The sequence below is a fragment of the Moschus berezovskii genome, chromosome 9, assembly GCF_049115385.1.
Source record: "Moschus berezovskii isolate FMDL1 chromosome 9, NW_MosBer_1.0, whole genome shotgun sequence".
NCBI lineage: Eukaryota > Metazoa > Chordata > Mammalia > Artiodactyla > Moschidae > Moschus > Moschus berezovskii.
Window position 1 is genome coordinate 42539288 of NC_142468.1, and position 26594 is coordinate 42565881.

The 26594-nt window shown below is 41.2% G+C and overlaps 1 protein-coding gene across 1 annotated transcript in view; it reads right to left on the bottom strand.

Moving 5' to 3' along the window:
* CEP152 (centrosomal protein 152) overlaps positions 1-22558 on the bottom strand; it is a 106243-nt gene extending 83685 nt beyond the window's left edge. The window contains exons 1-5 of the mRNA XM_055436655.2: positions 22384-22558; positions 14158-14251; positions 2748-2851; positions 2452-2524; positions 2095-2373 (exon numbers count right to left, since the gene is read on the bottom strand). Of these exons, the coding sequence (XP_055292630.2) occupies positions 2095-2373; positions 2452-2524; positions 2748-2851; positions 14158-14244 (543 nt within the window). The 5' untranslated portion in view covers positions 14245-14251; positions 22384-22558. The remainder of the gene's footprint in view (positions 1-2094; positions 2374-2451; positions 2525-2747; positions 2852-14157; positions 14252-22383) is intronic.
* Between the last annotated feature and the right edge of the window lie 4036 nt (positions 22559-26594).

Genomic DNA, 26594 nt, shown 5'->3' on the forward strand with positions numbered 1-26594 from the left:
ACTCTTGAGATTCCCTTATACTGCAAGGAGATCCAACCAGTCCATTCTGAAGGAGATCAATCCTGGATGTTCATTGGAGGGACTGATGCTAAAGCTGAAACTGCAATACTTTGGCCACCTCATGCGACAAGTTGACTCAATGGAAAAGACTCTGATGCTGGGAAAGGTTGGGGGCGGGAGGAGAAGGGGACGACGGAGAATGAGATGGCTGGATGGCATCACCGACTCTGTGGACATGAGTTTGAGTGTACTGCGGGAGTTGGTGATGGACAGGGAGGCCTGGCGTGCTGTGATTCATGGGGTCGTGGAGAGTCGGACACGACTGAGCGACTGAACTGAACTGAACTTTTGTGGGCCGGAGAAGGCAATGGCAAGCCACTCCAGTACTCTTGACTAGAAAATCCCATGGATGGAGGAGCCTGGTAGGTTGCAGTCCGTGGGGTCGCTAAGGGTCGGACACGACTGAGCGACTTCACTTTCACTTTTCACTTTCACACATTGGAGAAGGAAATGGCAACCCACTCCAGTGTTCTTGCCTGGAAAATCCCAGGGACGGGGGACCCTGGTGGGCTTCTGTCTATGGGGTCACACAGAGTCGGACACGACTGAAGTGACGCAGCAGCAGCAGCAGCAGCAACTTTTGTGGGATGAATAACGTTTTATAAAGAAGTAAGGGAAATAAGGGGAAATAAGTAAGTAAGTAAGGGGAAGCAAGCGGAAATGACCACCTTAAAACAACCAAAAAATTATCCTGTCATCAGGTAACACAGAATATCTATTAGTGAAATGAGGCATTCATGCTCATTGAGAAAACCTAAGAAGCAGCTAACTGTATCCTAAGGTGTTATTCATCAAACTCTCCAGAAGCAGAGGGGGAAAGTATTTTTTTCCCTAACATTCATCCTGTCTACTGCTATATCATCACAACAGATAATCAGCTTTGAAGTATTTGATGCAAAATCTGTGATAAGGGTGATGAGCTAGATGATCAAGGTAACTGACTGGTGTCATGTAGGTGGTTAACCACTTTTAAACTCTATCAGGGTACCTGAGTGTAGCTTTTCACCGGCAGGGTTAATGGTATAAGCCAGAAGCCTCAGTAGACAAAGGTGGCTACAGATTTAACTTTTCAGTTCAGTTCAGTTGCTCAGTCGTGTCCAACTCTTTGCGACCCTATGAATCACAGCACGCCAGGCCTCCCTGTCCATCACCAACTCCCAGAGTTCACTCAAACTCATGTCCACCGAGTCGGTGATGCCATCCAGCCATCTCATTCTCTGTCGTCCCCGTCTCCTCCTGCCCCCAATCCCTCCCAGCATCAGAGTCTTTTCCAGTGAGTCAACTCTTCACATGAGGTGGCCAAAATATTGCAGTTTCAGCTTTAGCACCAGTCCTTGCAATGAACACCCAGGATTGATCTCCTTTAGGATGGACTGGTTGGATCTCCTTGCAGTCCAAGGGACTCTCAAGAGTCTTCTCCAGCACCATAGTTCAAAAGCATCAATTCTGTGGCGCTCAGCTTTCTTCACAGTCCAACTCTCACATCCATACATGGAAAAACCATAGCCTTGACTAGACGGACCTTGGTTGGCAAAGTAATGTCTCTGCCTTTTAATATGCTATCTAGGTTGGTCATAACTTTCCTTCCAAAGAGTAAGCATCTTTTAATTTCATGGCTGCAATCAGCATCCACAGTGATTTTGGAGCCCAAAAAAATAAAGTCTGACACTGTTTCCACCGTTTTCCCATCTATTTCCCATGAAGTGATGGGACCAGATGCCATGATCTTTGTTTTCTGAATGCTGAGCTTCAAGCCAACTTTTTCACTCTCCTCTTTCACTTTCATCAAGAGTTTAATGTTTAATTATTTCCATGAAGTCTCTATTTTAAAATTCTCATTTAAGATGATTTAATTAGCCTGTAAACAGAAAACTGCAAGACTAACTCATCATGAGGCCGAATAAATGCACCCTCGCATTATTTGTACTTAAATGTTACTATTGCACTTTTCACAAACATTTCTTAATCACACACACACAGCAAATGTATGTACACACATGCACAAATTTATTGAAAGTCAAGTTTTTACAATACCTGAAAATGATTCCTTTGAGTATCTGAAAATGTAATTACATTGGTTGGTTGGCTATTAAATTCCTGCTTCTGACTGTTGGTATATGGCCTAAAGTTTTCAGGAAGGTGATATAAATCAGTCTGTTCATATTTACTCGGAGGACTATAACCACTTCCGCCTTCATCTCCACCTCCTTCAGGATGGTAGACAGGATGCTGGTCTTCAGTTCTACTTTGATTCTCTTCCCAGCCATTGCCACCTTTCTCTCCAATACATATATCCCGAATCTCATTATAGGCCTATTAGATAACAAGAGTAAGAGAAAAGTACTAAGATCTATTCCCACCCTCAAAGTCAAGTTCATGCCAGATACTCACATTTACATTTGGAGGTTTAGGCAGCACCTGATGGTCAGTCCAGTTCATCTCCAACTGCTCAGAATGATGTGTGCTTGAGAAAAATCAGTATTTTAAATTAGAGCCTATCGTCTATTTGGACAGAGACACCAGAGAGAACCTCAAGATTTTAACATGGGTGCCCTACAAATTTTACCTAAAGGATTAATAAGTACTTACAATTTTACAATCATATCTGTTATTGTTGCCTGCAGGGTATCTAAAGAAAAAACTCAAAGCATTGTGATACAGAAACGCAAGGGGTTTCAGGTCCTTACTCTTCCTCTCTGCCGTCCTCACTGCAGTCTGAATAGTGAAGTTCGGGGGAAGACAGGTCATCATCCAGCATATCGTGAGGCAGGTCTGTGAGTAACTGCTGCAACTGAGACAGGAAGGTCAGCGTCAATACAACCCTGGCTTAGACCCAAGATACCAAACCAAAGTGGCCTTGGCACCCGTGATTTTGACTGTAGCAGTCAAAGAGTTTCCTAATTTCTCTATATAACAAAGGTCTTAAATTCCACAGGAATGATATTCGCCAGTTCACTTGGGGGAAGGGGAACACATAAGGGGGAAGGGGAACACATAAATATCAGGATTTACATTGGAAGGCTTTATCTTTTTCTAGAGGTCTTAGATTCAGATACACGTACAGCAGGAAAGCTTTTAAAACTTCTTTAGGCAAACACAGCAGGTCATAATAATGGCACCATCACTGTATCATGTTATCCAGGGGGCAGATCTGAGTCTCAGAATCCTGTTCTACCAGTAATCAGACCTGGAAGACTTGGCAATCAGACACCCTCCTGGGAACCTGAGTGGCCAGACACACTGTACCCAGGTGGCGGTAACAGCAGCAGCAGCAGGTGGCCCTGGAAGCCCTTAGAAGCGCCAATAATACAATGGAAACCTCTTGGGGAGTAACTAATTACTAGAAAGCCATCCAATTCCAATGATGAAAAGATATACAATGCTTGGCTCTTATAAACAGTTGAGTAGAAAGAAGGCTGTAAGATTCAGGTTTTTATGGATACAGTACTCTCAAAAGTATAACTAAAACTGACATAAAAGCACATGATTTTGCTCTCCACTTTTTTTCCAGAAAAATCACATCTTTAGCATTCTGCCTTATAACAACTAGATAAATTCACTCAAGTTTCAAGATAAACTGTGACAAAGAGATAATTGAATTGTCTAATTAGTTGAATTTCAATATCTGTAAATGTCTTCAAATCCCAATATAACGACTTAAAATTTGTAATAATCAGAAGATTCAAACACTGTTACTAAAGGGTCAAAGGACTGCTTATAATGACTTCTCTTTAAACCTAAGCACCAGTTAGATTATCAGTAAATTGACCGAGTTCCTCCACAGTATATAAATCAATCCCATAAAATTATGTAATAAATCAATTTTGAAGATATTAATACTCTATAAAAATCCAGAAGAAAAAAAATGAGATGTTGCTTCGTCTATGGCAGGTTTTTTCCCCTACTTCTCTGCCATTAGAATGAAAGAAATGAAGTGTAGCTATAAAACATATCTGAGTATTACATTTATAATCTAAAAGATGTTCTTAAAATGCATATGGTAAAAGTTAAATAAAACTATCCTAAGAAATGTCTGAAAAGAATGCCTCAGCTGTTAACAGAGTTTTGGTAAAGTCAAACTTGGGAATGGAATGGGGTATGTGAGGTGGGGAAGGGGGACTTCACCCACACACATATTTCTAACATTGAGTGGATTGTTTGTTTGAAGGTGTTCTCAATACATTGGTTTCTCTAAAAATGAAGTAAGAGAAAAATATTCTATTTCAATGGAAAGTTATCTTGATGAAACTGATATAAACAACCAGGACCTTGACTTATTGGCCACCTGCTCACATAGGTAACTGAAAAATCATTTTGTGAATTAGCCATATCAGAGTTGACCTAAAGATACAAAGAATAACAAACACTAAAACAGAACACATCAATATAGTAGGATACCACAATGGGACTCAAGAGAAAGGTGGCAAAGTGACTTTACAAAGACAAAATTCACAAAGAGAAAAAAAGCACCTATGAGAACTTTAAGGAAAAAGACTATACCCACGTGTAACACTGGGAATAAAATCAAAATAAATGTTTTATACTTAAATCAAATAAGGACTCCTATAAAGAAAAAACATTTTCTTCTGAACCTTCAGTGAGGTTCAAGTACACAGCCTTATAATTCAGAAAAATCTTAATAGGAACATCTAAACAGTACAATTTCCACCCCCTCCCATAAAGATAGAAAAAACTACACAATAATCAAGTAGTTCTTATAGCTTTCTTTGCGACACCACAAAATTAACAAAACTGGCATCCATGGAGGAAAATTAATTTGAGCATAAGCAATTAATGCTTCTGGATCTATAGGTAAACTTGTCAAGTAGCAAAACATCCCTACTGTATTTAGTGTTTTATAAAATATTTTACAAAATGTACTAACATTTTAAAATCATTTCATTCACCTTCAAAAAATTTCTCAAGATCTTTGTTATAGCTGGGCTATATTCCTTGGCTCCGTAACTTTGAGGACAGAGAGAGGTTAAATGAGCTTCCCAATAAGGCCACTCAGGAACAAAATACCACCTGCCCCAGGCTTCCATTCCTAGGATCAAAGGGTACTCACCTCATACAACTGTCAAATAGATTTTGATTTTGAACCTTGTGCCATAAAACACAAAATTATCATATCAACTGATGCAAGTTACCAAATAGAAAATTTTAGAAACTATAAAATTTCCTCATTAAAGATCCACCAAACTAACAAATACAGATTCAAGAACAAAGATAACAATCCTTATAAACAGCAAGATCTAATTCCCCTTATTACTTTCAACAACTTGGAAGTAATACTGTCTATTGGTTGCAAATGCAACCCTCTTAGTGGGATATGATTGAGTTATCAACTGAGTTTAATAATTAAAGAGATACTTTCCCTAGAAAAAAGATAATTGGCGTTGCTAAGACCGCTACTGAAATGCATTTTAAACTAGTCTATAAAATCCTCTCCCTTTACTAGCTCGTGTGTTTGTTCCTGAAAAAATAAAGAAAAAAAATTATTTGAGGGCATTTTACTCAAAGAACTTTACCAACAAAACACTTTACAATAATCTACATAGAACAGCCAAAAAGCCTAGTTCAAGGGGAATGTAAAACAAGGAACATGTAAACCTTTTCTTATGATTCTTCAGCTTAAATTAACTGTCTTCAGAGTCTATAATCCTTGATATTCATGAAAGCAAGAGTTCTCAGATTACAAAGCATATAATACATCTTCTCCCCAGAGGACAGCAGCAAATGGAGTGGACAGCATTCATCTGCCTTCTGAACAAGTTGCCCAACAAGTACACTGATAAACCAATTCTGATATTTTTAAATATGACTTGGGAAATAATGCTTTCATGAATACATACTAAGTAGAATCTTCATCTTAGCCTCAGAGCCAAGTTATTAATAAAAACATCCTTGAAAAGGCCCAATATGGGCCAAATAACTTGGCAGCTAGAGCTTTAGCCTATGAATTACACTACATGCAAAAAAAATTTTTTTAATCCTTTCCATTAGGTAAAACAAATTTTATAATCTTAGTGGGGAAGACTTTGCCTAGATTGCCACACATCTGTAAAAAAAACACGGCAACATTTATTAGACAAATATCAGCGACATCACAAGTTACACATAACAGAACTTTAGGTCTGGAAGGAACGCCGGAGACCCTCCAAGCCAAATCTCTCCTTCTAAAGGTGAGCACGATGAGGCCAAGAGCCGGTGAGGGGCATGCCCACGAAAGCAAGAGTTACAGCCCCGGGGCCAGCAGGGGAACCTGAATCTCTCCATTCCCACTCCTATCTTCTTCCACGTGACATTCAGTTGGCCACTGGAAGACACAGTCCTACCTGTTTGTATACAAGTAAGTGTCAGTCGGTCGGAGTTCAGTGTTTTTGTTCCCATTGTGGCAGTTCCTGAAAAATACCTATATATTACGGGAAACACTACAAAGGCACTTTCTAGATAAAGTATTTGTTGTTGTTTAGTCGCTAAGTCATGTCTGACTCTTTTGTGACACTATGGACTGCAGCCTGCCAGGCTCCTCTGTCCATGGGATTGCCCAGGCAGTCCTACTGAGTGGGTTGCCATTTCCTTCTCCAGGGGATCTTCCCAACCCAGGGACTGAATCCAGGTTTCCTGCATTGGCAGGCAGATTCTTTACCACTGAGTCACCAGGAAAGTCCCAGATAAAGTTTAAGAAATTGCTAAAGGAAAACAAAATGTAATATGAACAACAAAAAAAAATACAATACGAACACTCCACTATTTGTTTCTTTGCTTTACTTAGGTGATGACAAGAAAATTTCACTAAATAAATCAAAGAATATAAAATGCAAACAAATGCTAGCTTTACAACTCCCCCTAGTGGAGACAAAACATCAAAAATGTATTCATAAGTAATCAAACAAGGCAGTTAAAAGTAGAAGAAAGGCTTTGCAAAAGAAACAGTCTTTAAACTAGACCATTCCAAGCTCAACTGAGCTTACTATTCTCTAGAGAGGTACCAGTATAAAAACTAAGAGGGACTCAAATCTGTATTCCCAGGCACAAGTTTCTGTTTGCCATCTGCTACTCAAACCACTTATCTTTTTACTCAAGATCATTTTCCAGGTTTTGAATACATCATCACTAAGTGAACGATCATCAGCAAGTATTATCGTGATAAGTATTATCGTGATAATACACAAATTACTAATTCCTTCTACCCCAAACCACAGACTCCAAAATACATACATGTGTGAGTGACAGTCGCTCAGTTGTGCCTGACTCTCTGCTACCCCATGGACTGTAGCCCGCCAGGCTCCTCTGTCCACGGGGATTCTCCAGGCAAGAATACTGCAGTCAGTCGCTATTCCCTTCCCCAGGGATCTTTCCAACCCAGGGATTGAACCCACATCTCCTGCACAGCAGGCGGATTCTCTACCACTGAGCCACAGGACAATCAAACAATAATTGCAGAACTACTTCTGGTGACACTGCAGAAAGTACACACCAGCTCCAGCAAAATGACAATCTACCTTAAAGCATATGTGGCTTTACCAGTAACTGTGGGGCTTTCAGCAACCACAATGACAACAACAGCAGCAACTATATCTCTGTAATATTCCACGATTAAATTACATAGTGACTTTAGGTGGAAAATGTTTTGCAAAATCAAATTGTTACATTTGTTGTTTAATTAACTTATATTAACTGCTTATTTAACTTATATGAGTACATCATGCGAAATGCCAGGCTGGATGAAGCACAAGCTGAAATCAAGACTGCCGGAAGAAATATCAATAACCTCAGATACACAGATGGCACCACCCTTATGGCAGAAAGCAAAGAAGAACTGAACAGCTTCTTGATGAAAGTGAAAGAGGAGAGTGAAAAAGCTGGCTTAAAACTCAACATTCAGAAAATGAAGATCATGGCATCCGGTCCCATCACTTCATGGCAAATAGATGGGGAAACAATGGAAACAGTAACAGACTTTATTTTGGGGGGCTCCAAAATTACTGCAGATGGTGACTGCAGCTATGAAATTAAAAGATGCTTGCCGCTTGGAAGAAAAGCTATGACAAACCTAGACAACATACTAAAAAGCAGAGACATTACTTTGCCAACAAAGGTCCATCCAGCCAAAGCTATGGTTTTTCCAGTATCATGTATGGATGTGAGATTTGGACCATAAAGAAAGCTGAGTGCTGAAGAAGTAATGCTTTCAAACTGTGGTGTTGAAGAAGACTCGAGAGTCCCTCGGACTGCAAAAGGAGATCAAACCACTCAATCCTAAAGGAATCAGTCCTGAATATTCATTGGAAGGACTGATGCTGAAGCTGAAGCTCCAATACTTTGGCCACCTGTGAAGAACTGACTCATTTGAAAAGACTCTGATACTGGGAAAGATTGAAGGCAGGAGGAGAAGGGGACGACAGAGGATGAAATCGTTGGATGGCATCACTAACTCCATGGACATTAGTTTGAGTAGGCTTCAGGAGTTGGTGATGGACCGGGAAGCCTGGCGTGCTGCAGTCCATGGGGTCGGAAAGAGCAGGACATGACTGAGCGACTGAACTGAACATTTGTTTCTGTTCAGTCAGCTAAGTTGTGACTGACTCTTTGTGACCCCACGAACTGCAGCACTCCAGGCTTCCCTGTCTTTCCAGTATCTCCCAGAGTTTGTTCAAACACATGTCAGTTGAGTCAGTGATACTATTGTTACACTATGAATGAGTTAAGGAAAGAGTTTTTGAATTCCTTTTCTCTAGACCAGCTTTACAAGTAGAAGTTTGCCTAGAATACTTTGGATGAGGTCTACTTAGTAGCAAGGACAACTACATCGTAGTTCTCAAAGTAATGAACTCCAATAAGTTGGGAGGAAAGAGTGATACAAATATTAACTGACATGACAGCATAGCTCCATCATATTCTCACCCTCCCTCGCCTGTACTGTAATCCACTCTGTTCACTGTATAAGAGGTGGAGTTTCCAGTGAAGCCCTGGTGAGGCTGTGGGTTACACACTTGTCTGCTATGCCTTGGAACACAATGGCCAAACTTTTGCCAATATACCATTCAGAACTGTGGCAATTTAGAGATGATTATCGTGCTGGAGAAGACTCTTGAGAGTCCCTTGGACTGCAAGGAGATCCAACCAGTCCATTCTAAAGGAGATCAATCCTGGGTGTTCATTGGAAGGACTGATGCTAAAGCTGAAACTCCAATACTTTGGCCACCTCATGCAACGAGTTGACTCACTGGAAAAGACTCTGATGCTGGGAGGGATTGGGGGCGGGAGGAGAAGGGGACGACAGAGAATGAGATGGCTGGATGGCATCACCGACTCGGTGGACATGAGTTTGAGTGAACTCCGGGAGTTGGTGATGGACAGGGAGGCCTGGCCTGCTGTGATTCATGGGGTCGCAAAGAGTTGGACACGACTGAGCGACTGAACTGAACTGAACTGATCATGCCTTACTTTTCTTAAAAATTCTTGGAGTTTTTCTTTTTCAAAAATATGGGTCTATCTGTAGTGGTCTGTCTTGAGATTCCACTGGTCCAACTGTCCTCTAAATATTGAAATCACTCTACTAAACTCTTTCCTTTTCCAAAGATCAAATGCACTTTCTCCATTTACTCTTTGATGCAAACAAGGGAGGGAACAGAAACAGAAAAGTCCAGATCATCACTGTAGGCGTGCTAATTAGGATGGCATTGAGGCTGGAAGTTGACTATGGCTTATTCACTGACTTATGGGCAAGTGTGGACAAAATCCCAGCTGATCCCAAAGTGTCAAAATCAAATAGCTTGGTAAAGCATGTTGTATCAGCAACTGGCCATTCATATGAGACAGTAAGAATCTCTAAGTGGTTAATGTGCCATTTACAGAGCGGGAAATTTCACAAGTCCTTAGCAAAGTAGCCCATGAGACAGATATGGTCTGCTTGGGACATCTTTGGGAATGTAAGCATTCCCCCTACACAAATGAACGGAATACAAAGTGATTCATTAAGTAGAGAAAGCAACGTGCACTAGCCAGGTGTGTGCATGTTCGTGTGTGTGGGTGTGCTGCTCAGTCAGGCCTGACTCCTCGCGGCCTCATAGACTGTAGCCAGCTAGGCTCCTCTGTCCATGGGATTTTCCAGCCAAGAACACTGGAGTGGATTGCCATTTCCCCCTCCAGGGAATCTTCCTAACCCAGGGATCAAACCTGCATATCCTGCATTGGCAGGCAGCCCTGGAAGCCCACTGCTAACACTCTAATCTGCCTGGCAATCCCAAAGCAATCCCAACCAGGCAGGCATGAAAAGATTATTCTCTTTTTTTAACTTCTTAAGACTTTAAACTATTCTGCTACTGTAGGGTCAGGGAGACTGAGGAGGTGGAAAGGTTTCTGGATACGAAAGTGAACTTAGGTTTGATCAGGTGATTTATTAATTTTAACTTTCCATGACAAAGCTGGAATCAAGACTGCCGGGAAAAATATCAATAACCTCAGATACGCAGAACCCATTCCAGGGCTCTTGCCTGGAGAATCCCAGGGACAGGGGAGCCTGGTAGACTGCCGTCTATGGGGTCGCACAGAGTCGGACACAACTGAAGCGACTTAGCAGCAGCAGTAGCAGATACGCAGATGACACCACTCTTATAAAGAGCCTCTTAATTAAAGTGAAAGAGGAGAGTGAAAAAGCTGGCTTAAAACTCAACATTCAGAAAATGAAGATCACGGCATCCAGTCCCATCACTTCATGGCAAATAGATGGGGAAACAATGGGAACAGTAACAGACTTTATTTTGGGGGGCTCCAAAATCACTGAAGATGGTGACTGCAGCCATGAAATTAAAAGACATTTGCTCCTAGGAAGAAAAGCTATGACAAACCTAGACAGCATATTAAAAAGCAGAAATATTACTTCACCAACAAAGGTCCGTCTAGTCAAAGCTATGGTGTTCCCAGTACTCATGTGTGGATGTGAGAGTTGGACTATAAAGAAAGCTGAGCGTCAAAGAATCGATGCTTTTGAACTGTGGTGTTGGAGAAGACTCTTGAGAGTCCCTTAGACTGCAAGGAAATCCAACCAGTCCATCCTAAAGGAAATCAGTCCTGAATATTCATTGGAAGAACTGATGCTAAAGCTGAAACTTCAATACTTTGGTCACCTGATGCGAAGAACTGACTCACTGGAAAAGACCCTGACGCTGGGAAAGATTGAAGGTAGGAGGAGAACGAGACGACAGAGGATGATATGGCTGGTTGGCATTACCGACACAATGGACATGAGTTTGAGTAGGCTCTGGGAGTTGGTGATAGACAGGGAAGGCTAGCGTGCTGCCATCCATGGGGTCGCAAAGAGTCAGACATGACTGAGCGACTGAACTGAGTAACTGATGACAAATTATATATATGGCTGAATTTTTAGTAAAATTCTGAACTTTATTGCTGAAATTCTAACCTCTGATCTCACTTCTTCCCTTGCAGCTATTTTTAAAAAAGATAAAATACTTATTAATAAATATGAAACACTTTTTATTAACATTTGGATAACATTGAACATTCATTAACATATGGATAACATTTATTATCCATAGTAATCACGTTAGAGTAAAAGTTAGCTAGCTATTTTCTTCTACTGTGCTAGAAACAATCACTCTCAAATACTTAACCTCTTAAGATCACCCTTTCCTCTGGAAATTCCCTACTCCAGCACATAATCTATCAAAGAATGATCCCAATGGCTATCTTCTATATCATCCAGAAGTAACTGTCTCCTTAATCAATACCGTGTTTAAAACTTTCACCACACAATACACCTGGCAATAAGTTCTCTCTAATATCCTCCCCACCATTTCCAATGAAAAAAAATCACCTGTCGGGATTATTTTTTCTCTTCTTTAAAGTCTAGTATAATAATTACTCAAACTGGTCCTCTCCAGAATCCCAGTAGCTAAATTCCAGTGAACTACCCAAGGCCATCAAGGTCATGAAAACCTCATGCTGTGATTTCAAAAAGTAACAGAAAACCCTCAACCCCATCTCTGCCACAACAATCGTTGTGAAGGCCCCTATCAAAATCTGGAAACCCTGGCAAGGGTCACAAACTCCAATGCCCTCGGTGACTTGGCAGAGAATTTACAAGAGTGCAGCTAGTGGGTTCAAGGGCACAAGTCCATGTTTTGTTTTGTTGGGGGGTTGGGGTGGGGGGCACCATGGCCAGCCAGAATGGGAGAGCCACTGCTCAGCTCCAGCCCACCTACTACTGTGTGCAGAAACAGGCCACATATGGCCTCTTTCAAGACAGGCCAGATTCTCTGGACTGCTACGTGAAATTTTCCAATCTTTACATTTAGATTCAATTTTTCAAAAACACTGTGCAAACAAACAATACATGTCTATAGACAAAATTCACCAAACTGCCAGCTTTGTCTCTATCCTAATGCTATTGCTAGCCATGTGGGCAACTGACCCCATTCATTGCTTCTGATTAATACAAATGGTCCATGGTAACTACTAAACATGATTATTTTACATATTGGGAAATGGGTCATATCATGGAAGCAATCTAAGAGTCCACTGACAGATGAATGGTTAAAGAAGATTTCAGTTCAGTTCAGTTCAGTTCAGTCGCTCAGTCGTGTCCGACTCTCCGCGACCCCATGAATCACAGCACGTTACACAATGGTATATATACACAATGGAATATTAGCCATAAAAAAGAATGAAATAATGCCATTTGTAACAACATGGATGGACCTAGAGATTATCATATTAAGTGAAGCAAGTCAGATGGTAAAAGACAAACATAATATTGCTTATATGTGGAAGCTAAAAAAATGATACAAAGGAATTTACGAAACAGAAATAGACCCACAGACATAGGAAACAAACTTGTGTTCACCAAAGGGGAAAGGTAAGGAGGAATAAATTAGGAGTTTGGGATTAACACATATACACTGCTATATGTAAAAGCAATAACCAAACAGGGGCCTCTTATATAACACAGGGAACTATATTCAGTATCTTATAATAACCTACAATGAAAGAGAATCTAAGTATCTAAAAAGATAAATAAATCACTTTGCTGTACACCTGAAACTAACACAACATTGTAAGTCAACTATAATGAATAAAAAATTTAGAAAACACTTGAAAAAAAAAAAGAAAATGGGTCATATCAACATTCAGTACAAAAACCTGTTATTACAGTCAATCAAGAAATCTGACTCAAACTAAAAACAATCATAACAAACTGATTCCCACCAGCTGCTACTATTACTACTGGGCCAAGAATTCCACTAAACACACTTACTCCTTTTCTCCTTAAATCTATTTGCCCAACACAGCATTCAGAAAGATCTTTAAAATATATAATCAGACATCACTTCCCTGATTAAAATCCTCCACTGGCTTCCCACTACTCCTAGAAAAAAATACAAACATCTTCCCATGACATCCCATGATCTGGCACCCCTTCACCTGCCTCCACCACCAACCCCTTGCTCACACAATCCCAACACCAGAGCCTTCTGGCTATTTCACAGATATGGAGGTTTCTCTTCTCATTTTTCAGGCTTAACACTTGTATCTTGGCCTAGAGTACTCCTTCTGGGCTTCAGTATCTCTGCTTCATCTCATGACTCAAGGCTCAGCTCAGACATTTCCTCCTCCAAGGGACCTTCCCCAACCAGTTCCCAGCCGGTTGTCTTAATATCACTATATTTTGTTTCCCTATCATTTATCAGTGCTAAATTATCACTCACAAAAATTACTTTGTTCGCGTGTTTATCATCTGCCTCCACTAGGATGTGGAATACCTGAGGCAAAGAACCTTGCTGACTTGCCCATGCAAGTATATCTCTGCCTCCAAGATCAACCACTACCTCCTAAATGAAAAGATCTTAAAGAATCGAACCATTTAACTGATGGCATCATACAAAGTTGTGTTTTATTCTTGTCTCAAAAAAAGGAAGCATTCCACTCATCTACTGTTTAAAATGCCAGTCAAGTTTCAGGGTAGGGGAAAAGAACTATAAACCCTTTGAAATGACACAAGATGATATAATTTTGGTTAGAATATAAAACTGTTTAGGATTGGACTTAGAATTCTTCTTACGTATAACTTGCCTCTTTCTCCCTTTCATAGTCTTCTTTATCAAATTCTTCGTCTTCGTTTTGTGTCTGCAGGGCCACGCTGCCAAAGTCTAGTGACATGGTCCTCCTGAAGGAACAAAAGGATGCTTCAAAAAACAAAAAGTTTTTAAATAGCCCACAAAAACTACTGCAGAGCCAACTACATAAGAGATGCCATACACAAAAAAGACAGGTGCAGCCGGGGAGAAGCTATATGTAACTCGCGCATGACACGTGATCAGTATTCCAAATATCAATATAAAGAGAGTTCTTACAAATTAAATCATGATTCACAGAAAATAGGTATTATAACAGAAATTCATAAAAAGACAAAAAAAAATGCCAAAAGCTAATAAACCATGCTTAGACCTTTCTTGTGGTCTGGAAAGCATAACTCAAAACAGTAAGATTTTTGTCCACACACAAAAATAATAATGAACCACAAATATGCCCAAACATAACAATTTTAAGAATACAAAGTTTCTAATTTGATGTATTAAATATGACACAGGTAGCATCCACCACAATTTGTTTCATTCTTTTTAAAATATTTATTTGATGTACTCCAATGTTCATTGCAGCACTGTTTATAATAGCCAGGACATGGAAGCAACCTAGATGTCCATCTGCAGATGAATGGATAAGAAAGCTTTGGTACATATACACAATGGAGTATTTCTCAGCCATCAAAAAGAATGCATTTGAATCAGTTTTAATGAGGTGGATGAAATTGGAGCCAATTATACAGAGTGAAGTAAGCCAGAAAGAAGAACATCAATACCATATATTAACGCATATATATGGAATTTAGAAAAATGGTAACCTAAACCCTGTATAAGAGACTGCAAAAGAGACATAGGCATTTAGAACAGTCTTTGGGACTCTGTGGGAGAGGGTGAAGGTGGAATGACTGGAGAGAATGGAATTGTAGCATGTATATTATCATAAGTGACCAGTCCAGGTTCGATGCATAAATTTTCCTCTGTTCATTTCTTTGCATTTGTGCTTTTTTAATAAAATTCTTTTTTAGAAATAAAAAAATAAATAAATAAAAAAAATAAATAAATAAATAAAAATAAAATAAAATATTTATTTGGCTGTGCTAGCTGTGGCATGTGGGATCTAGTTCCCTGAGCAGGGATCAAAACCGAGCCCCCTGAAGTGAGAGCATGGAATCTTAACCACTGGACCACCAGGGAAGTTCTTATTTCATCTTTTGAATATCATCAATACAAATGTCATGTTTTTCAGAAAGAGAGCCACTATATGCTGTGTTAATGACTGCTACCCAAAAAAACATTTACAACCTGGCAAACTCCACAGAGCACACAACAAAAATGTGTTAAATGTCCTGCTCTTAAGCTTGATCAAATCAGGTTCTAGCAAGAAGTAGTCAGGAAAAACATGAGTGAAGGATGTGAAGCTATACCACTGTCCAAAAGCAACAGCAAGTGTTCCCTGGAGAATGGTCACTGCTGTGGCAGCAGGAGATGGGTTTTCAAGTACTTATGGTCAAAAGACGGCTGATGGTTTAAATAGGAAACCCGACAGTCCACAGAACCTACCCAGAATTTCAAAGCTCCAAAGAATCCTGACAAAAAAGCAGGCAGACGTCATCAATTACACGGCCTAATACTGCCCTCTATTCAGTCCACTCGTGTGTTTGCCAGTGAAATGCACTTTGATGTGAGCCTGGGCCATAGCTCATGGACTGCACTTTTCAGGCTTTAAACTGTCATTAAATTGAAAGTGAAATGAGCAGCAGAGACCCGGCAATCCAAACACATTTTACCATGAAGAACTTAGCTCCTGCATGTTAATAGTTGAGGGCTAAGATCACAAACTTTTATGTAAGCCATGTAAGCTACTTTTATGTAGCTCTACAGCAAAAGCTATTCCACTTCATCAGATTAAAGATGCCCTTGACTGTATAACACAGTTTCATTTGTACGCTAAGAAAAAGATGTGGCCCATTAAATTATGACAAATCATTAATTTTAAAATGAGGTCCAACTTTGCAGATGTTAAAATGTGAAAAGAAGGCAACTCCCTGGCAGTCCAGGGGTGAGGACTCAGTGCTTTCACTGCTGTGACCTAGGTTCAATTCCTGGTCAAGGAACTAAGATCCCGTCAGCCGTGGGGAGCAACCTTTAAAAAAAAATGTGAAAAGAAAATGTGCATATTAGAATAGATGAAATATGATTTTACAGATGAACACAAACACAAATTTCAATGCTGATAATTTCCCTAAGTCAAATTTTGTTTGTTTTTCAAGGACTGAATTGTGTTTCTTGGCCAAGCTCTAATTTGTGGTTTAACTTCTTTACTCCTCTCCTCTCTGGTCCCTACAACCACCCCATTCATTTCAACTTTAAGAATTCAAACTCCTCACGTCAACAAACCCTTCCAGCCTTTGCTTCTTAGACTAGACCTGCTCTTGTGCCAGGGCAACACAGAGGAAGGGACACGCACCCTCCTTCACTGAGAGGGAAAACAGACACTTAGGGAATCTAAACCTTGCCTCCACTCAGCGGTTACAAGAACCCTCTGTATACCAGCAGAAGATAGAGACCGAAAGATGGTGAAGAGGCTAGAATGTAGCTGAAGCGGTAAGGGGAAAACACGCACACAAGCTCATGTCTCTAGGGATTTTTCACTACTTCAGGTGAACATCAAGTTCACTAAACACAGTAGAAATATTATAGATAACAGATAATGAAATATTACAGATAATAGATAATGAAAGTACAACCCCCTTGATAATCCTGGCACCTTAAAAAAAATGTAGTTAGGCTGGACCTTAAAGACTGAATTGTCCGAACAGATATAATCTTTCCTGCTTCTAATTTTTATGATATTTTCCACCTTTTCCTGAATTTTATACTTAAAGTCAGAATACAAAATTTGGATTAACTTCTCTTTTATTAGGTAAAAGGAGAGAGGGTTTTGTTTTTTGAGGTTTTTTTTACCCTTCACTAATCTGCCATCAACTCCTGTTGAATACTGAAAAAGAACATTGAGATTTACAAGAGCCTGTTGCTAAATACAGCTATTTAAAAAAAAAAAAAACAGAAAACTACCTTTTCTCGAATAGATAACAGTGACTTCTACAAGGTATTTCCAAGTGAAGAAAACGAAAAAGTCACAACTGTCTTTTTTTGAATGGTGTTCTAAATCCAAACCATACCATAAAGAAGAAATTTTTGAAACTGAAAGAACAAAATCTCTCTCCACTGGGGAAGAAAAGGTACAAATTAGCTTTCCTTCTGAAAAGTGCAAACTGTCAGAGAGCATAAGAAACTGTTTTAGGCATTAAAGTATATTTGATAAACTTACTTTGGCATTAAAAAAAAGTGACTAAAAAGATAATTAGTGTTTTAATTAAAATATAAAATAAAAACTAATGTGTTTCTTCTTCATATTAATCATATACTAATTACTTCTACCAGAGGCTTTAATATTCAGAACAATAAAAGAAGTTGCTTTAAAAAAAACAGCAAGATAATAAATTCAGAAGCCATAAAGAGGAAAATCTTGACAGAAACTTAACCAGAAAAAAAAAAATTGTATGTAGCAAAAACAATCATTAGCAAGTCAAATATGTTAATATATATATACATAAAGATAAAATAATAATAATGAGAAAAATACTTGCAAAATGTAAGACAAAATACCAAAATACAATTCTCACAAAGAAATGAGAAAGAGGACTTCCCTGGTGGTACAGTGGATAAGGATTTGCCTGCCAATTCAGGGCACATGGGTTCAATCCCTGGTCCAGGAAGATCCCGCATGCTACCAAGCAACTAAACCCATGTGCCACAATTACTGAAGCCTGCACTCCGCAACAAGAGGAGCCCCCACAACTAGAGAAAGCCTGTGCACAGCAACGAAGACCCAGCACAGACAAAAAAGAAATCAAACAACTCAGTTTAAAATGGACAACTGATGAAATATGATATTCAACCACTAAATTGGAAAACTTTGATAACACCTAGTGGTGGCTATTTTATAGGAAACAGGCATCCTGATGAATTGCTGATGAAAGTGTGAATTGGGGACACCATCTTGAAAACTATCAATATACCAAAAAGAGCATTTGCCCTAGTAAAAGTACTTCTGAATAAACTTGGCAACAGTGTGTCACTAATAAAAATAATGAAGTATTTCTCTATATATTAATCATTTTAAAAAATCAAGATGCAGAGTAAGAGTACAGTACATTTTTTTTTTTTTAGTAGCAAGTTGGTTAATACTTTCTTCTTAGATAACTTCTTTTCTGAACCTATTACCAAGACTGTTCTGCCATATGTCCCACTTAGTACAAATTTTGTTGTCCCTGGTTGTTTTCTTTTCCCTCCTTGCAATGACAAAGATCAGTGGATGTTTAATTGCATGAAACATTAAAAAGCAAAAGCAGCATTGTTTTTGCCTCATCTTATAGGCACTCTAAAGGCAGAATTATTAAAATGTATCTCCCCCACACTGCACAAGTGAGGCACCCAACCAATACTTATTTTTGTTTTACAAGTAACTTTTTGTACTATTTTTTAAAATTTTTATTGGAATATAGTTGCTAAAAAGCAGAGACATTACTGTGCCAACAAAGGTCTGTCTAGTCAAAGCTATGGTTTTTCATGTAAAAATGTATGGATGTGAGAGTTGGACTATAAAGAAAGCTGAGAGCCAAAGAATTGATGCTTTTGAACTGTGGTGTTGGAGAAGACTCTCAAGAGTCCCTTGGACTGCAAGGAGATCCAACCAGTCCCTCCTAAAGGAAATCAGTCCTGAATATTCATTGGAAGGACTGTTGCTGAAGCTGAAACTCCAATACTTTGGCCACCTGATGCAAAGAACTGACTCATTGGAAAAGACCCTGATGCTGGGAAAGATTGAGGGTAGGAGGAGAAGGGGACGACAGAGGATGAGATGGTTGGATGGCATCACCGACTCTATGGACATGAGTTTGAGTAGGCTCTGGGAGTTGGTGACGGACCAGGAAGCCTGGCATGCTGCAGTCCGTGGGGTCACAAAGAGTTGGACACAACTGAGCAACTGAACTGACTGAACTACAGTGTTAAATCAGTGAATGAGATCTGTCTCCCTTTTTTTTTTCCTTCTCATTTCGGTCACCACAGGGCACTCTGTAGCATTTCCTGTGCTATGCAATAGGTTCTCATTAGTTATCTATTTTATACATAGTATCGATAACGTATACAAGTCAAGTCTGAATCTCCCAGTTCACCCCATCCCACCCCCCCTTTTCCTCTTGGCATCCAGAGGTTTGTTCACTAAATCTGTGTCTCTACTTTGGCTTTGTAAATAAGATCAATTATACCAACTTTTTTCAGATTCCATATTTATGCACTAATATTCGATATTTGCTTTCCTCTTTCTGACTTATTCTCTATGACAGTCTCCAGGTCCACACCACCAGTATTTGTTGAATGAACATTGCTATACACAGATTCATTATTTCCATAAAAATTTTACCATGTTTTTGTCTGCCAGGTTATACAGCCCAGATGTATCTGAAACATCAGACCAGCCATGGGAAACTCACAGTCCCTTAGGGAAACAATGATACAAATAAATAATTATAATAATGCTGCTGTTGCTGTTTAGTCCCTAAGTCATGATGGACTCTTTGCAGCCCCATGGACTGTAACCCACCAGGATCCTCTGTCCATAATTTCCCAGGCAAGAACACGGGAATGGGTTGCCATTTCCTTCTCCTGGGAATTATGATACCTTATAACAAATCCTGTAGTAGAGAAAGTACACCGCACAAATTAACTATGCCTAAAAAGAAAAGAAGGCTGAAAGAAGTTTCACAGAAAGAACGGCTTTAGATTAGAAATAGATCTTAAAGGACACAGCATGGCTGTCAGTGATTTAGAAAGAGGGTACTCATTCAAACAACCAGGGGCTAGGTTTTGGCTCGACTGCTTATCAGCTGTGCAAACTTCCACAACTGGTTCCATTTCTTCATTAATAAAATAGGGTTTTATGTAATAAAAGTTGTACTATTTCAAAGATTGGTTAGGAGGATCCACAAGATTTGTATATATACAGTGCCCTATACTGTGTGTCAATCATTTTAGTTTTGTTTTTTATATAACATGTTACTGATGAGTACAAGTCTGCCAGCTACAAAAGATGTTAAACAAATGGACAGCATTCGGTGTATCTGAGAAAAGGTGAGTGTGCCCTGTGTGTGAAACCCTCCTTCAAATAATGCAACTTTTTCTGGGATAAAAATAACACTTTCTTCAAGATGCCCCCCCAGTCCTGTTACTTCATGCATGTAGTCACTCTGGCACTTTCGGTCTTTATTTCTTGTACTTTTCTTATGGCTTCAATTTCAACTCACTTAGTTGAGTGCATTCACATGTAGGAAGTGCATATACATTGTCTTGCATTCTGAAGAATATGGCAAAATTCAGGTTAAATCAGACTCAAGTTCATGGCTGTAAGACAGAAAAGGCTAAGTGCCACAAAAGGGGTTTTTAAGTGCCCTAGGGACAGGGAACAACAGACTGGTTCCAAACAGGAAAAGGAGTACATCAAGGTTGTATATTGTCACCCTGCTGATTTAACTTATATGCAGAGTACATCATGAGGAACGCTGGGCTGGAAGAAGCACAAGCTGGAATCAAGATTGCCGGGAGAAATATCAATAACCTCAGATGTGCAGATGACACCACCCTTATGGCAGAAAGTGAAGAGGAACTCAAAGGCCTCTTGAAGAAAGTGAAAGAGGAGAGTGAAAAGGTTGGCTTGAAGCTCAATATTCAGAAAACAAAGATCATGGCATCTGGTGCCATCACTTCATGGGAAATAGATGGGGAAACAGTGGAAACAGTGTCAGACTTTATTTTTTTGGGCTCCAAAATCACTGCAGATGCTGATTGCAGCCAGGAAATTAAAAGACGCTTACTCCTTGGAAGGAAAGTTATGACCAACCTTGATAGCTTATTAAAAAGCAGAGACATTACTTTGCCAACCAAGGTCCATCTAGTCAAGGCTATGGTTTTTCCAGTAGTCATGTATGGATGTGAGAGCTGGACTGTGAAGAAAGCTGATCGCCGAAGAATTGATGCTTTTGAACTGTGGTGCTGGATAAGACTCTTGAGAGTCCCTTGGACTGCAAGGAGATCCAACCAGTCCATTCTAAAGGAGATCAATCCTGGGTGTTCATTGGAAGGACTGATGCTAAAGCTGAAACTCCAATACTTTGGCCACCTCATGCGACGAGTTGACTCACTGGAAAAGAGTCTGATGCTGGGAGGGACTGGGGGTGGGAGGAGACGGGACGACAGAGAATGAGATGGCTGGATGGCATCACCGACTCGATGGACATGAGTTTGAGTGAACTCCGGGAGTTGGTGATGGACAGGGAGGCCTGGCGTGCTGTGATTCATGGGGTCGCAAAGAGTCGGACACGACTGAGCGACTGAACTGAACTGAGTGGGTAGGAAATGCTACTTACTTGCTTATATGCTAGCTTCAAGAATGGAAACAGCCAGAGAACATTAGTCTGTTTCAGACTTGCAACATACTAGGGTTAGGAGGCCTGTTTTATTCATTCAGCAATTACTTGCAAGCACTGTTCAAGATTACAGAGTTTATCAGGACTTGGTGTAAGGAAAGAAAACAGACATAAAGGCTAATGACAATAACCTGTGACAACAGCTTGAACAAATACATTCAGGGTGCCCAGAGGATGCTGTGAGTAGGTACCCACAGGCTGAACGAAGAATAAGCCAAGTCCTTACCAAGGAACTCCGTTTGGCTTCAACTATGGCACAACAAACAGGTACCGCGAGACCGAAGGACCACGGAGCCCAGGATGCCTGGGGCTGCTGGCTTGGGCTGCCAGATCACCTGCACTCGGTCAACACACGTGTACAGAGCACCCACTGTGAGCCAGGCACAACGCCGGGTAACCACGGCGGGGGTCCCCAGGGCAGGGTCTCGGGGTTACCCTAGCAGTCTGGAGGAGGCGAGGATGCTTCCCAAACGTCACTCCTAAGTAGGAACTTGAGATCTGGCTAACACTTCAAAGTCAAAGACTGAGCCCCGCCACCCGCAAGCAATCCACCACACCGGGATTTGGGGAAGGAGGAGATCAGTCCTCCGGGAAGCCTCAACCAGGATCCCAAGGACCCCGCAATCCTCCTACCCCAGCCCCAAACCCAGCTAAGAAGCGAAACTCACCGGAGGCCACGGATGCTGTCACAGCGGTGACACTCAAGCTCCCGAGGAACACCACCTCCTAGCAGATACCTCACCCCGGCTCTAACCCTCTCGCGTCTTCCTATTCACAACCGAACCCACTGAGCCCCGAGGCCATTGAGGAGCAGCCGCTTCCTTCAATTGCAGTCTAGACGCGGGCCTGGTGGGCGGGGCTATGCCGGCTCGGGGCGGGGCATAGAAGCGGAAGTCCCCGCCTTTTTCAAGCTAGATTGAGAAGTCCGCCCGCAGTTGCAAATACTACATGGCTGTTTAAAAGCGGGCGCCAGAGGTGGCGGGAAGTTCCTCCTGTGTACCTATTGGTGGGTTCCTGAGCCAATTACGGAAGTGTTGACTCTAGAACGGGCGGGCTTATCAGTTACTTAGAGACGCCCAAGCACCTGGCCTTCATTGGCGCGGAGGAACCGGTCTCGCCCCAACTCTTTGCCCCTCACTTCACCATCTGGTGCAGTGTCTCGCGCCCACTACGCTCCCGACGCCTGAATTCCAGTTCTCAGTTGCAACGCACAGAATCCCTCACTTTCCCCAACTTTAGAGATTTTCGCATTTTCCCGATGCTTTAAGGTGATGGGAGCCTGCTTCCCCATCACCTTAACAGCCTGAGTCTTCTTGCTTACTAGGTCCCGCCTTGTTAGAACGTGTTTCTTTACTGATGAAATGACATATTTTCCACGTTTATTTACTATCTGAATTTCCTTGAGTGTGAATGTTCTTGTCACTTAGATATTGCTGTTCAGTCGCCAAGTCATGTCCGACTCTGCAGCACGCCAGGTATCCCTGTTAACCTGTTCTTTATTTATTTAATTGGAGGCTAATTACTTTGCAATATTGTAGTGGTTTTGGCCATACATTAACATGAATCAGCCGTGGGTGTACATGTGTTCCCCATCCTGAACCCCCCTCCCACCTCCCTCCCCATCCCATCGCTCAGGGTCATCCCAGTGCACCAGCCCTGAACACCCTGTGTCATCTGTAAGGTCGGACCCTGGTGGCCTTCTTGGCTTCCCCTTCTCGGTGGCCAGCTTGGCTCCTTCTTCCCCTCTTCATCTCCCGCCTGAGGGAAAAAGTCCCGCCAAACCGCCGAGGAATCTCTGACGTAATAACCCTCTGCCGAGATCTACCCTCCTTCCTGACCTCCAGAGCCACCAATCCAGTCTCCCCACAACTAGCTGACCATTCACAATCTGCGTCTGGAGCTTTGCCTTATTTAGGCCTGTCCAGGTTATATGATGTCAGTTCCTGCCCCGAAGACATAAAAATCGTACTCTGCCTTTGTTCCGGGCAGAACTCCTCTTTGCCATTCTTGCGGTCAGTGGGTTCTGCCCGGGGAGCGCACTGCCAATAAAGCCTGTTACTTTCCCTTGGTGTCTGGGTTATTTCCTTACATCTTGAGACGCCCGTTTTTGCAACCTTACATCATCCATGGAACCTGGACTGGCAATCTATTCACATATGGTAATATACATGTTTCAATGCTATTCTCTCAAATCATCCCACCCTCGCCTTCTCCCAGAGTCCAAAGTCTGTTCTTTACATCAGTGTCTCTTTTGCTGTCTCGCATATAGGGTCATTGTTACCATCTATCTAAATTCCATATATGTGCGTTAATATTCTGTATTGGTGTTTTTCTTTCTGACTTCACTCTGTATAATATGCTCCAGTTTCATCCACCTCATTAGAACTGATTCAAATGTGTTCTTTTTAATAGCTGAGTAATATTCCACTGTGTGTATATACCACAGCTTTCTTATCCATTCGTCTGCCGATGGACATCTAGGTTGCTTCCATGTCCTAGCTATTGTAAACAGTGCTGCGATGAACATTAGGGTACACGTGTCTCTTTCAATTCTTAACTTGGTCTTTTAAGACCATGCAACCCAGCGTGCAGTAAAGCTGTCTACTATGTCTAACCTCCTGGGGTAAATGGTTCCAGTGAATTATCAAGGAGGGAGCTAGTAGCAACAGATTCATACATCCTTTGAACCCTTTCCCCTATATACTAGTATGGAGTAAAAGGACTGTTAAAGGTTGCTCATAACCTGACTAGCTGCCTCTTGCTACCTCTACCATCCCGCCCCTGGATGCCTATACTGACCCCTGTAACCCAAGCATAAGGGTCTGGCACATAATAGGTACTTAATCCATAGCAACCGGTGAGTGAAATCTCCGGCCAGGCTGCCTCTGATTCCCAGAGTGGTATTGTTTTGCTTCTTTCATCTCTACTGAGTTGCCCACTCCCCACCCACCAACTCAGTCTTCAAGACAGAGGAGTACCTCCTCTGAAGTCTTTCATGACACACGCTTCTCTTCCTCAGTAGAAATGATCTTTCTCCACTCTGCACCCAGTGTACATCTCTTACTATAATCTTTACTGTCTACTATAGTCAGTTGCTATGTGATTGTTCCACTAAGTCCAACAATATCTAAAGGCACTACTTTGCTTTGTGGCCGTGGTAGGCAATCAAATTTGATTAATAAGTGAATGAACAAATAAAATGAAGGCTTTTTGTTTCAGAAAAAGCAAATAAAAGGCATTCAGGTAAATGACAGCTGTCGAAATCTGAGCCAAGGTGTGTAAGAACTAGGCTTATGGGCTTTCCACGTCTCACCACAGTCCATCAGCAAGGTGCTTGTAATGTCCCAAATTAAGGGTTAAGATGAAATGTTACAGCAAGAATGCTAAGTGATCCCTATCCATAAATAGCTGTTTCTTAGATGGAAGGGGAAAAAAAGATTTTAAGGGAGAGGAAGCACATGAAGGGACAGTGTTTATTATCCCTTACACAGTGCTTTATGCATTGGTAACTTCTTTTACAAACACTAACTCATTTTTCCTCACAACAAACCTGGGGGGCTAGTACAGGTTTTGGATACCGTTTAACAGTAGAAGAAACTGACAAAAAAATAATTAAGTTACTTGTTCAAGGTTACACAGTTCACGTGAAACAGAGACAGAATTTGAATCCAACTCCTTTATCCCGAAATCCAGATCTCATCACTATATATAAAAGTGAAACTTAAGCACTTAAATCACAAAAGATGAAAAAGAATAAGTTAGAGTTCCTTGCCTCTAAAAATGGATTTGAGTGGAGTTATGGACATATGGACATAAGACGCTTACTCCTTGGAAGGAAAGTTATGACCAGCCTAGATAACATATTAAAAAGCAGAGACATTACTTTGCCAACAAAGGTCCGTCTAGTCAAGGCTGTGGTTTTTCCCGTGGTCATGTATGGATGTGAGAGTTGGACTGTGAAGAAAGCTGAGCGCCGAAGAATTGATGCTTTTGAACTGTGGTGCTGGAGAAGACTCTTAAGAGTCCCTTGGACTGCAAGGAGATCCAACCAGTCCATTCTAGAGGAGATCAATCCTGGGTGTTCATTGGAAGGACTGATGCTAAAGCTGAAACTCCAATACTTTGGCCACCTCATGCGACGAGTTGACTCACTGAAAAATACTCTGATGCTGGGAGGGATTGGGGGTAGGAGGAGACGGGGACGACAGAGAATGAGATGGCTGGATGGCATCACCGACTCTGTGGACATGAGTTTGAGTGAACTCCGGGAGTTGGTGATGGACAGGGAGGCCTGGTGTGCTGTGGTTCATGGGGTCGCAAAGAGTTGGACACGACTGAGTGACTGAACTGAACTGAACTGAACTGATGGACATATTCTGGGCTTCCCAGGTGGCACTAGTGGTAAAGAACCTGCCTGCCAATGCCAGAGTCATTAAGAGATGAAGGTTGGATCTCTGGGTCAGGAAGATCCCCTGAAGGAGGGCATGGCAACCCACTCCAGTGTACCTGCCTAGAAAACCCTATGGACAGAGGAGACTGGTGGGCTGTAGTCCAAAGGGTCACAAAGAGTCAGGCACGAATGAGGCTACTTAGCATGGACACGTGCATGGACATATTATAATCAACACTATTTTCCTGACTGTCTATCATGTTTACTTCCTGGTCTAGGTGCCTGAATAAATATAAAGTAAGAGGCATGACCCCAGCCCCCCTCCATACTCTGAGGTGCAAGATGGTTACAGTGATAAAAAGACCAGTGATGACACACAAAGAAGTAGTTTACTGCATGTAATATGAGTAGATAGTACTGACTCTGGGGAAAAGTAAGCATATAAGGAAGGATCTCTCAGGGAAAGTTCCTGGAATAAGAGGAAGAGTT